This window comes from Micromys minutus (genome assembly GCF_963924665.1).
Source record: "Micromys minutus genome assembly, chromosome: 8".
In the NCBI taxonomy this organism is placed as follows: domain Eukaryota; kingdom Metazoa; phylum Chordata; class Mammalia; order Rodentia; family Muridae; genus Micromys; species Micromys minutus.
In genome coordinates, this window is record NC_137977.1 from 19,510,776 (window position 1) to 19,523,757 (window position 12,982).

Sequence of the window (12,982 nt, forward strand, 5' to 3'; positions counted from 1 at the left end):
ACTGCTTACAGCCAGGGGGCTGGATAGTTAGAGCTGCTGCATCACAGGGCAGCAATTCAATTAAATTCTGGAGAACTGGGTCAGAGGTTAAGATCTTCAGGAGGAGCAGTGGTCCATTCCCAGCATCTCCAGCGGTGGCTCACAACTGCCTCTTAAGCCCAGCCACTGGGCTTTTACATCCTTTTCTAGCCCCCATGATGTACTGGGTGCATACACACAACATGCATCCAAATACTCACACATATAAGAATGGAACCTTTTAAAAAATAATTCTGGGCTTTTTATATTGTCTCTGAGACAAGATTTCCTGTAGCCTCGAACTTATGTGGCCAAAGATGACCTTGAACTCCCCAGCCTCCTGTTTCCACCACCCAGGCAATGAGTACAGGTTTGCACCATGACTGGCAAAGTTAAATGCTGAGACACTCCAGTACTCCAGGAGACTAGTTTAGGCTAACTCACAGCCATCCTCTTGCCTCAGCTGAGTAGCAGAGATCACAGATGTGGGGCACCACCTTAAACAGTGAACATGCTTTTTTCCAGCGTAAAAACAGATTCAGATCACCAGTCATGTGAATCTAAGTAATCGCCAGTGGTCAAGGAGTGCTGAGGTGGCATTTCCCATCGGTGTGAAAAGCTGAACACTGGAAGTAGCCCAGGCTGGCCTTAAACTCCTGATTTTCCTCTCTCCGGAGGGCTGAGATTACAGGCCTAACCTGGACCTCCCAGTTAGCTGGGATGATAGCTCACCCACTCACCTCCGAAGTCAGTCTGTGTGTCATGAAGAAGGCTCCCTCCTCCTGTACTTTTTGTTTCACTGAGATGACGTCTCGGCAGTGACCAGTTCTGTCTTGTGAAGAGCCTGCCTGGCCTTTCATGGGCAATGCATCTTAATGAAAGAGGGATGGGTCCAAATTATACATGTAGGGTGATGTAACAAATTAATATTATATGGACATACTAATAAACCATCTGGCCTTATAAGTGTCTGGGTAAAACTTACAGAAAACATAAGGCAGTGTTGATGATGTATATAGCATGTAGAGTTATAATTTGCACTAAATTGATGTTTACAGCATCTTAACAGAATTTAGCTGACTATGATACTGGAGATATTATTGAGAGATTTTAGGCAGAGGGTCCCTTTAATCCTTTTCATGTGTGAGTAGCTCATTAGTTATTTTTATTGTAGACATCTGTATACTATAGATAAATAATAGCATCCTCTTGTGGAAATAGTTTACCTCTTGGCTGTTCTCAAGAGTGCAGCACCTTCTTTCTGAATTGTGTTCCTCTCCTGATCACAGAGCCAGGGAGCCTGCCTAACCCAGCACAGGCTTTGGAGGAAGCTTTGAGACCATCATGCTTGGATCTGAGCTTGGCTTTGTTTGTATTTTGTTGTTGTTTTTATTTTACTTTGTAAACAAAGGCAAGAGTATCCAGCCTCAGTGGGACAGAAACAAAGGCAGATCACAGGCAGTGATTCAAAGAATACAAAGACTTATCTCAGTTAGAAGAGGCTGGCTTGGAATTCAGTAAGAACCCGCATGGCTTCTGTCTCTAGTCCCCACCCAAGCAGTGGGGTCTCCAACATGCCTTTGGCCACTCTGAGATATGCACCTGAACTTAAGCAAGACTTCCAGGATGACTGGGGTCTCTGCATGGTTAAAAGAGAAAATACTGATCCCCTCTTGTCTGCATACACTACAACTCCTCTGCTGACCCATGCAGCCAGACAAAAATATTAAACTAACTCCTAAGACAGTGGTTCTCAGCCTATGGGACATGGCCCCTTTTGGGGTGACATCTCAGATATCCTGCATATGAGATGTTTGCATTACAATTCATAAAAGCAAAATTAAGTTACAAAGTAATCTTATGGTTTGGGGGGGGGGAGTCACTACAACATGAGGAACTTTACCAAAGGTTCACAGCACTGGGAAGGTTGAGGACCAGAAGGACTCAGTTTTGTGTTAGGAAACAGCAGTCTTTCCAGGACTCTAGGCCTGGTGTAAGAATCATAGGACACTGGAGTATCTTGGGGAGCATCTTGAATGTCACAATCCGCCAAGCAGGAAAGGCCCAGAGCCAGTCTAAGCCCCTTGTGGGACAGAAATCTCTCTGGAGCCTTGAAATCTCGTTCCTACTCAATACAGAGAATCCCGCCCAATGAAGGTCAAATTGGGAGTCTATTTTTTTTTTTGCTGGGGGTGGGGGGGAGGAAGAGCAAGGGTTTTCAACTCAAGGAAAGGTTAGGTAGTGTTTATAATTAGTTCAGTTGATTGAAACAGTTTTGTTTTCTGCTGTAAGACAATGGACCTGCTGAAGCTGCAGGTTCAGTCAGATAAGAACGGGCTGCCCGGTATGGCGTCCTCAGCAGGGGCTGGGGAGCAGTTGAGTGAAGCCTGAGGTACTTACCTAAAACTAGGACAGAATGGAGTGACTTTGGGCAGTTCGGTAGGTAAAGGAATGATATCCCAGAGAAAGGTTCTGGGTTTGTGGGTCTAAGAATTAACTTCAGAGCCTAGCGTGTATGCTCTAGGCTAGCAGCCTACTGCTGAGCCATGACTTTTCTTAAGTTGTTTTCAGTGAGGTGGTAGAGGCTGCTTGACCTCATTTTGTTGTACTTACAATGAGGCAGTAAATCATGACAGGAAGGTTTAGTGGACGAAATCGTTAAATCTGTTTGGCCATGAAGCAGAGGAAGACCTTCCCAAGGAGTTATACTTTGGAACCTGCAGAGGGTTGGAGTTGGGCAATTTCTGGGATACTGGCGCAGCATTTTTATGTTGGCCTTATGCAGTGTTTTTTCCTGGAGTTTATTAAAAGATTTTGATGTATTTTAAATATCAGATTAACAGAGAAAGTAGCTAAGAAAAAAAATATTGTATCTTCTGCCAAGTGTGGGGTTCCAAACATGTCAGGCTTAAGTGACTTTATCATAACTTCAAAGTAATAGGAGATGAAGTTATGTCAGGAAGTGGCTAAGTAACTAAATGATAGTATGTTGGTTTCTGTGCCTTAGATAGGATAACAGCTAATGAGGTAAAACCCTTGATGTGGGGGGCGGGGGCGTTTAGACTAGGTTTGGTTTGGTTTTTGCTGGGTTGGTTGGTTGGTTGGTTTAAGACAGTATCTCACTATATGGCTCTGCTGTCCTAGAGCTCACTGAACCTCTGCCTCCCACATGCTGGGATAAAGATGCACACGACCACCCCTTCTAAGATCTATTTTCATTAATGTCTTTGCTACTGATATGGGGGACACAGGTCCTGCCTATCGAGAGGGAAATCTCAACCCTTCTAATCTGAGTGGTAAGAAGCTGCAGTTTGGAAAAAGGCCCATTCCGCGCTGGTCTAAGCATCTAACCATATAGACACAATTGCTGTGGCTGATCCAAACTGTAACCCGGTTAATATAGCAGAGCTTCTCAGCCGTGAGATCCCTAAAATATGTGTCAGTAATACCAACACTCAAGAGGCAAGGGCAGAAAGATCTCTTAAATTTGAGCTAGCCCGGTCCATATAGTGACATACAAGTCAGCCTATACATCAGGCTAAACATTGAGACCTGTTTTGTTTTATGTTGGTTTTTTTAACTTTATATACATACTGTGTGTGTGTGTGTGTGTGTGTGTGTGTGTGTGTGTGTGTGTGTGTGTGTGTAGAACAAGCAGAACGAATCTATACCTGTAGGAAAACACCAAAGAACAATTTTAAGAATCTAATGATGATGAGCACTGACTGATCTTCCAGAGGTCCTGAGTTCAAATCCCAGCAGCCACATGGTGGCTCACAACTGTCTTAGTTGGGGTTTCTGTTCCTGCACAAACATCATGACCAAGAAGCAAGTTGGGGAGGAAAAGGTTTATTCAGCTTACACTTCCATATCGCTGTTCATCACCAAAGGAAGTCAGGACTGGAACTCAAGCAGGTCAGGAAGCAGGAGCTGATGCAGAGCCATGGAGGGATGTTGCTTACTGGCTGGCTTCCTCTGACTTGCTCAACTTGCCTTTTTATTGAAACCAGGTCTACCAGCCCAGGGATGGCACCACCCACAATGGTCTGGGCCCTCCCCTCTTGATCACTAGTTGAGAAAATGCCTTACAGCTGGATCTCATGGAGGCATTTCCTCAACTGAGGCTCCTTTCTCTGTGATAACTCCAACTTGTGTCAAGTTGACACAAAATCAGCCAGTACAACTGTCTGTAATGGGATCGGATCCCCTCTTCTGCTGTGTCTGAAGACAGCTACAGTGTACTTATATAATTAATAAATATATTTTTTTTAAAGAAAGAATCTAATGATGAAGTAAATGAAAAGAAAAACAATATGAAGTTGAATTTCATTGGCTGTGCCATCAACAGTGCCTAAAAGGAAAACAGAGACAAAAGACAAATTACAAAATAGGATTAGAACTGCTGTTAGATGTATGGATAGAAGAAATTTATTCTTCCTAAGATATCTGCTCAAGTGGCTCACTGCCTATAATCCCAGCTACTCTTTTAACAAGAAGACATAAATAACTTAGTCTTTTAATAGTTTGCAGGTATAAATGGCTTTGTCCTGATGATATTCTTGAAGTTGTGGACAAAGGGCTTTATTCTAGAAAATCACTTCTTAAGTTGTTTCAGTCTGGGCAAAGTAAGCTGTCCGTCCAGCAGTGTTTCAGAGATTGTCTGAAGCTGTCAGCCTTTGTTGGAAGGATGAAAAGGAGCATGGCTTTTGGCATAGATGCTTTGCAAGGCGAAGTAGCATTGTAGTTATCTCTCTCTGATTTATATGTGTACACGGAAGGATGGGGAAGCAGTTAAGGTTTTTCTGAGTGACATGAAGAAGGAGATCTGAGGCAGATTGCACTTATTAGTGATGGTGGTGTAGGATGTGGTTTTTCGAAGTGAGTAAGGAGCTGCAGAGATGGCTCAGTGGTTAAGAGCACTGACTGATCTTCCAGAGGACCTGAGTTCAAGTCCCAGCAACCACATGGTGGCTCACAGCCATCTGTGATGGAGTCTGATGCCCTCTTCTGGAGTGCATGAATACAGAGCACTCACATACAGTAAATAAAACTTTTTAAAAAAAAATAGTAACAGAGGTTATGCTTTGTAAGCCCAAGCTGTATGATCCTTTCATCCTAGTTCAGATTAGTGTTAACTTTCCCACTCCAAAGGCATTCTATCTGCACACAGTGTCCAGTGAGCCTGAGTTAGAGTGTGTGACACACTGTCAGGTCCACAAGAAACCTCTGTACCTGTTAGCCCTCCAACTGTCTTCAGACGTGTTCTTCTGGATTCGAGGGAGGCCTTCCAGTGTTTGAGAGCTCATTGGTGTGCGTGCTCCTCCCAACAGCAGTCCCTCCTCTGGCCACCAACACCGTGTCTCCATCTCTCGCTTTACTGGCAAGCAACCTGTCCATGCCTCCAAGTGACCTCCCGCCTGGTGCCTCCCCAAGGAAAAAGCCTCGAAAGCAGCAGCATGTGATCTCGACAGAGGAGGGGGATATGATGGAGACAAACAGCACTGACGATGAGAAGTCCACTGCCAAAAGTCTCTTGGTAAAGGCTGAGAAACGCAAGTCTCCTCCCAAAGAGTATATTGGTAAGAGCACTAAGACTCTAGTTAGCGCCTTCCTTCCCCTCAGCTTCAGACTCACCTGCATCTCTCTTACTACAAATGAACTTCGAGGATCATCTAAGATGTATGCTGTGACGTTTAATGTCTTCTCGGTTCTTCCTTTGGGCAGATGAGGAAGGTGTGAGGTACGTCCCAGTGCGACCACGACCTCCCATTACTTTGCTTCGTCACTACCGGAACCCCTGGAAAGCTGCTTATCATCACTTCCAGAGGTACAGTGACGTTCGGGTCAAAGGTTAGTGTCCTCAGAAACACCTAGTGTGGTCATGTAATGTATAATACATAAGTAACATAGTCAGAAGTGTGATGTGCTTTCTACAGTGCTAAAATAATTACATACACTTAGATTTTTTTCCAAAAGATCTTTTATAACACATATGTGGAACACTTAGAATGACCAGGGGGAAAGGCTAGAGAGATGATGCAATGGTTAAGAGCACTGGTTGCGGGGCTGGAGAGATGGCTCAGTGGTTAGAGCACTGACTGCTGTTCCAGAGGTCCTGAGTTCAAGTCCCAGCAACTACATGGTGGCTCACAACCATCTGCGCTTAATTTATTGTGTGTCTCAAAAAAACAAAGCACTGATTGCTTTTGTATCAGACTCGGTTCAGTTCGCAGCAAGTACTCGGTGGCTCACAGCTAGATAACAAGACAACTGCAGTTCCAGGGGATGCAGTGCCTCTTCTGGCCTCTGTGGACACCAGGAATTCATGTGGTTCTTAAACATAAAGTAAAAATGAAAGACTACTCCAGGGTAAATGCTTGTTATTTTGTTTTGTTGAACTGTAGTATTTTTTAAGTATACATTGGTGTTTTGCCTGTGTGTGTGTGTGTGTGTGTGTGTGTGTGTGTGTTTGTGTGTCCGTCCGTGTCCTCTGGAAGATCAGCCAGTACTCCCAACTGCTGAGCCTTATCTCTAACCCTAGTACAACATTTTAATAAGCCCACATTTAATGAAAATGTTTGATAACTTTGAAAATATTTCTACTTAGTGGTCTTTTAAGTATCATTCACCTCCAATATAATAAATACATGGACAGCTGTGCATTTTCAGAAGTTGATCACACTGTTCTGTTTTCATAACTTCAACTTGGAAACTTCCATGATACTTTTCTTGGTCTCCCAATGAGTCTGATTTGAACAGTTTACTATCTTATGTCAAAGATCAGCGTGCCTCTAAAAAAAAGTAATCTAGTAATTTAGATACTTTGTGGTTTTTGTTAGGCCACATTCATAGCTAATATAGTGTGCATGCCATGGTCTGGATACACTTGCAAGGTCCCATAACCTCTGAAACAGTACCACTAGCTGGAGACCAAGTGTGAGCACATGAGGCCTGAGCTGAGGGCTGGCAGCGTGCTTGTGGAGTCCAGTCTCCCACGCTGAGAAAGCCCAGTGTGGTCGGTGCTCACATTCAGAGGGCCAGTCTTACAGTGGAATTTTCAGAGGTCAGAGTTGATCATCAGAGAAAGGAAACACTTCCTCACACCACAAGAACTGTGTAGCTGTAAATGTTCAGAGTCGAGCCTGGCAGCATTTTAATCCATACTAAAGAAAGACTCCCTGATTGAGCCTCACTTTTAAAAAGCTATCTAGTGGGAAACACCTTGACAGATGTTGTGTGCTCCCTGGCTCTCTTTGACCATAAACCACAGTCACCATACTAACTCACTCCAAGTCTAACCAGATAACAGGATCAAGTCTGATTATAAATAAAAGCTAAGAAAACCAGTGAAACACACAAAAACTGAAAAGAATAAAGAGATAACAGGAGCAGGAATGAAATGGTACAAGTCGTGTACCCATTCAGAGCATAGCCCTTCAAAATATAGAATCTAGAAAGGGAGTGGTTTTACACTGAAGACGCTGCTGAGAAATGCCTCGGTGCCAAGTGTGGTGAGGCACACTAATGGTTAGTTCCAGAGCATGTGAGGCCCTGCTGGGTAATAACTAAGCTTTTTTTTATTGTTTGAAGCACCACCTGGCTTGTATCCTAGACGAGACTTGAACTTGTGACCTGCCTCAGTCTTTCAGGTATTGGGATTTCAGGCATGCACAGGTGCCTGTGAAAGGCCAAGACATGGCTCATGTCTGTAATCCCAGTGCACAAGAAGCTGAGAAGGATCGTCAGTTGGAAGCCAGCCTGGAGGGCTTCTCCTAGGTTCTGGGCCAGCCTGAGTTCAGTTCCCAGCACCACTGGGAGGCAGGTGGAGTAGCACACCTCTGCAATCGAGGACTCGGGAGGTAGAGGCAGGAGGATCAAGAGTTGAGGGTTATTGGTATTTGGATATTTGCCAATTAAACAATTTTAATGCAGTGTTTAGAACAGAGTAGGTTCACCTCAAAACTGACCTTCAGAACAGAGCTCTGCACAACCTCATTGATTCCCCTCCCAGCATCTTGGCCTATGAATCTACACTAGATAAAAGCCCCTCTCCACCATCTTCCCTAGGAAACTGCTAGATAGAAGGCCCATTACAGAGTAAGACTAAACTCACCATTTGCAGATAGCCCTCAAACCTAATCTTTCGATCTGGTGATAACATATATTTATTTTATTTAGTTGTGTTTATTTTACATATGATTTTAAAGAATATCGTGCTACCAGAAATAGTTACTCAGAAAAAAATGTCCCCTTATTCCAAGGCAAGAAAACACCTCTGTGCTGCCCAGTTACTATATCTAAATCATTTGTCTCCTCTCAAATTAGAAATACAACCCCCACTTGGTATTTTTCTTAAGTTATAGCTAACTCCAAAAAAGCTTTCAGAATTTTTCTTCAAAAAAGCTGCACATAAACGGGCCCACACCTAGCACCGGGCTCAGTTTCCCTGAAGACCATTTCTCCTCTAAGAGATTACCATCATGGCTCGCTGTCCCCCAGCTCACCCTACTAGCAAAATGGGTCTTCAAAGCTTTCTTGGGGAGCAGGCAAAAATACAGAGGAGAAGCTGGAATAGTGGTTCCCCCTGTAAGCCCAGCACTCAGGAGGGACAAGCCTGTGGCTCTGTGGGTGTGAGGCCAGCCCGGTCTACAACAGCAGGCCTCGTGGGGCCACATAACTAAGACCTGTCTCAGAAAGAAAACAGTTTTATTTGTGCTCTTAATTACCCCTGTTTAACAGATGTTTGAGGAAAGAAATTCTGATAAGATACTGACACTTACGCTGCTTGAACCCAAGTGATTTTGTTTTTATAACAAATGAAATATGCTTACTTTGATCTGTATGTGATTTCAGAGGAGAAGAAAGCTATGCTGCAGGAAATAGCTAATCAGAAAGGGGTGTCCTGCCGTGCCCAAGGCTGGAAAGTCCACCTCTGTGCTGCCCAGTTACTACAGCTGGTAGGTGCTCTTCTGGCTGCTGTTCTGTCATGCCAAAGAGGTACCCAGTAGAAGCCTGCCTGCAGTTCGTAGGCCCTGGTTTGATCCTCTGCGCTGCCTGAAGTGGGGTTATAAAGGCACACAGGCCTGTGATCCCACAGTTAAAGCAAGTTTTATCGATTGCATGGTGATTATAATTTGATAGATTTGAGTCAGAAAACAGCTCTTAGAAGTAGGTTCTCTCCCACCATGTGGGTCCTAGGGAATCAAACTCAGGTCATGTGCTTGGGAGCAAGTGTTTTTACTCAGTAAGCCATCTGTCCAGGCCTAAATTTGAATTCTGATTCCCAGACCCAAAATATATAAAAGGGTGTGGTGTAAGACTCGAAGTTGAACTTGAATGTCATGTCCTGAACTAAGGAGAGCCCTAAGTAGCTTTCCCATGAGCCTCTTCTTACCACTCTGCTTCCTCAAAGAAGGATCAGTGGCCAACCAGCCCTGTCACCCTGAGCCACCATACATTTTGCTTCTTACCAAATAACAGACTTCAATGACCTACCAGCTCCCAGTAGGACACACAGACCTGAGCCATCTTGCTTTAGAGAACAGGCAGGAGTCCTTTTTACAAAGCCTGCCTCCCACAGCCCTTGCTCACTCATTCTGTCCCTGTGAATATGCCATATTGCCCCCAAAGGTGCACTGTGCCCTATTCTCCTGGCTGATGTAACTACCTTCTGTCATTTTTCCAGTGGTAGAGTTTGCATGACTCTCCCTACCCCCACTGGCACAACCCTGGGACAGGAATCTCGTCACCTGAGTGAAGGGAAAGCAATCAGAGTAGCCTCACAAAATGTTTTCATCCTTGAGGGTAACAGTGATCTCAAGAGCATTTTCTACTGAATCTCAAAACACATGTGGTGGCACACACTAGAATCATAGATTTATTTGTGAATCAGAAATAGAAAGTCTTAGGGGGCTGGAGAGATTGCTCAGTGGTTAAGAGCACTGACTGCTCTTCCAAAGGTCCTATTTCAATTCCCAGCAACCACATGGTGGCTCACAGCCATCTGTAATGAGATCTGATGTCCTCTCCTGAGGTTAAAAAAAAAAGGCTTTTATCTTAGAGGCCAGCCTGAGCTACCTAGCAAGGTCCTACCTAAGGAAAAGGTGACAGTCGCTGTGTACCATGTAACCATTAGCTTACCTAGAATGCAGGGAGGCTTGAGTTTGGTGCTCAGCACTGTGCAGACCAGATGGAAAGGCACAGTCTCTTAGTCTAATCCAGCGGGATCAGTTTAGTCATGCTTGGTTACATGGTAAGTTTGAGGTCAGCCTGAGATACATGAAACTCTTTGGGATAAAAACACCATTATATTTTGGCTAGGGTTAAATTAATATAAAATTATATTTCTGTAAAAGTGATAGCTATTTTTCAAGTGAATTATAGATTCAATGTAATATTTCAAAATTATCTTTGAAGATGATCTATGATCTATGGCAAACTCTAGCATAATATAAAGTATTTGTTGGTTCATTCCTTTATTGTTGTTTTATTAGTGCCTTAATCCTTGCAAGCAAGGTCTTTATCACCAGTGCACACCTACGGCAGCTCTCCAGGGCTTTGCTTCAGACTGACACAGAAAAGTGTCTAAAGTCACAGCATTTCCCTCTTGTGTGTTGCAGACAAATCTAGAACACGACGTTTATGAAAGACTTACCAACCTACAGGAGGGGATTATCCCAAAGAAGAAGGCAGCAACGGATGACGACCTGCATCGGATAAATGAGCTGATCCAGGTGTGATGATCCTCCGTCTTCAGAGCACTTACCATGGGGCTGCTGCTGCTGCTGCTGAGGCTGCTGCTGCTGCCCTTTATCTTTCCTTAACGTGTTTCTACCTATCCTATCACAGGCATTCCGTTTGTTAGTTGTTTATTATTAACTTTTAAGATTGTGTTTTAATTACATTTCTGTCTTACTTTTCCTCTAACTTTACCATACTATTCCCAAAAACAGGGTGCCTTTTGTACAAATTTGTAAATTTGTTTGCTTCAATGTGAATTAGTAGAGGTACTTAGCCATTTTTTTATTTACTTTATTTTTTAGGTTTTTTTTTTTTTTTTGCTCATGCACACGTGTGTGTGTGTGTGTGTGTGTGTGTGTGTGTGTGAGATAGCTTCTGAACCATCTCTCCAGCCACTTTTTTCCATTTCTTTTTTCTTTATGTTATCTTGTTTTTGTCTCACTCCTTCTTCCTAATTAGTATCTTTTTTTTTTCCCACTAACTCCTTGAGTTTTATTAGAGTTGTTCATAAGGAACATGGGTGGATGTTTGTAAAAATCTGTGCATCTTACCAGTGAGCCTATGACCTCCCCAGGCTTCTAGTCAGGTTAACGGTATCAGATATGGCTTCCCTCCTGTGGAGCCAGCACAGATCCAATCAGAAGCAGTTATTTTCCTATAACAGACTTGTCACTGTGTTATCACTAAGCTCATTTTGTCTGGGCTCTTGGTGTTGTTGCACAGAGTCCACAAAATGTGTAAGACGTCAGTAATGGAATGTTGATGATTCTCTCAGCACAGTAAGGCCTAGCCAGTAAGAACTAAGTACACTTCCAGCTTGAGTTCCGTTTTTCTCTTACCAAGTCATTCAGCATCTTTAGCAATGGGGTCTTACAAATTAGTTCTAGTTGGACCCTCAGGCCTCTCCAGAGTTCCTCAAGAACTCAGAATGATAGTCTAGTCAGCCTCAGTCTCTGTGAAATGCCTCTGCCCTGTGCAAACAGTCCTCTAAAAGTTGTTTCCATGACATCAGGTAATGGCGTGTCTTTCTCTTTCTCAGGGAAACATGCAGAGGTGTAAACTAGTGATGGACCAAATCAGTGAAGCCAGAGACTCTATGCTTAAGGTTTTGGATCACAAAGATCGGGTCCTGAAACTCCTCAACAAGAACGGGACTGTCAAGAAAGTGTCAAAATTGAAGCGAAAGGAGAAGGTGTAGGCCCAGAAGAATCAGGACTTGGAAACAATTTATGAATGATGCTGTGGGGCGGGGGGAGGGCTTCGTTACTTTGACAGTGCGGCATCGGAATGTAGGACACTTTCCTTCGTTCACCTGAGGAAGCATATCTGGTGGCACTGAAGGATCAGAACTGGACTGACCGCTGAGTCCTCCTTCCTCCAGGCACATGCCCGTTACACCTCAGTTTTCAGGGACTCCAGATACTTGGTGACACAGATGGCCAGCTGAGTTTTCAGCCTTTCGGTCCGTAGACTGTTTATCTAGTGGATTCCTGCAGGGCCTGAGCTGAGCCGGGACTGAAAGTATCCACTTGGACAATCTCTCTCTAGACTAAACATAAAACCTCTTACCCAGTCAGTTCTCCTGTGACCGTCCAATGCCCCAATTGGCCTTCTACAGTGGTGCCACAGCACCCAGAGAGCCCTGCCACCACCCCTCACACGAAAGGACTCCAGTGATCAGTTCTTGTCATTATTTTCAAAAGAACCCTTTCCAAGTGATACTGTTACTTTGTCCTGCCTGTGTCAGAGCTGGATTCGTGTGGAGATTGAGAGCAGACAACACTAAACTGCTCTGGAATCCTGTTCTAGAGAACATTTTCAGTTATCTGTACTTACTGCTGTGATGCTGTTAATCATATGTACCACGCATCTCCAAACGTTAATAAAGGACTAGAAAGGTTTTTGTAGATGAGCAGTTTGCCTGTTTCTCACGTGCACTTGAGATGTTCACTCTGCTTCACTTACGGTATGCGTCTCCTTGGCAGAAGCATTGTTCCACATTGAGTTCCACTTAGCCCAGTGGTCTGATGGTGTTTTTAGTGGTAAAGTCTGCAGGCTCTAGTTTGTCTTAAGTAAGCCTGATGTAATGCCAGGCACACCATTAATCCCACTACTGGGGAGGCAAGGGCAGGGAGATCTCTGTTTGACGATAACCTGGTCTACAGAGTTCCAGGACAGCCGGGGGCATGCAGAGAAACCGGTCTTAAGCAACAATGATGGTGGT

The 12,982-nt window shown here is 44.0% G+C and overlaps 1 protein-coding gene across 1 annotated transcript in view; it reads left to right on the plus strand.

Moving 5' to 3' along the window:
• SAP130 (Sin3A associated protein 130) overlaps positions 1-12,640 on the plus strand; it is a 69,574-nt gene extending 56,934 nt beyond the window's left edge. Inside the window, exons 17-21 of the mRNA XM_080920329.1 lie at positions 5,349-5,597; positions 5,743-5,868; positions 8,872-8,975; positions 10,638-10,751; positions 11,798-12,640. Of these exons, the coding sequence (XP_080776455.1) occupies positions 5,349-5,597; positions 5,743-5,868; positions 8,872-8,975; positions 10,638-10,751; positions 11,798-11,956 (752 nt within the window). The 3' untranslated portion in view covers positions 11,957-12,640. The remainder of the gene's footprint in view (positions 1-5,348; positions 5,598-5,742; positions 5,869-8,871; positions 8,976-10,637; positions 10,752-11,797) is intronic.
• Positions 12,641-12,982: the final 342 nt, after the last annotated feature.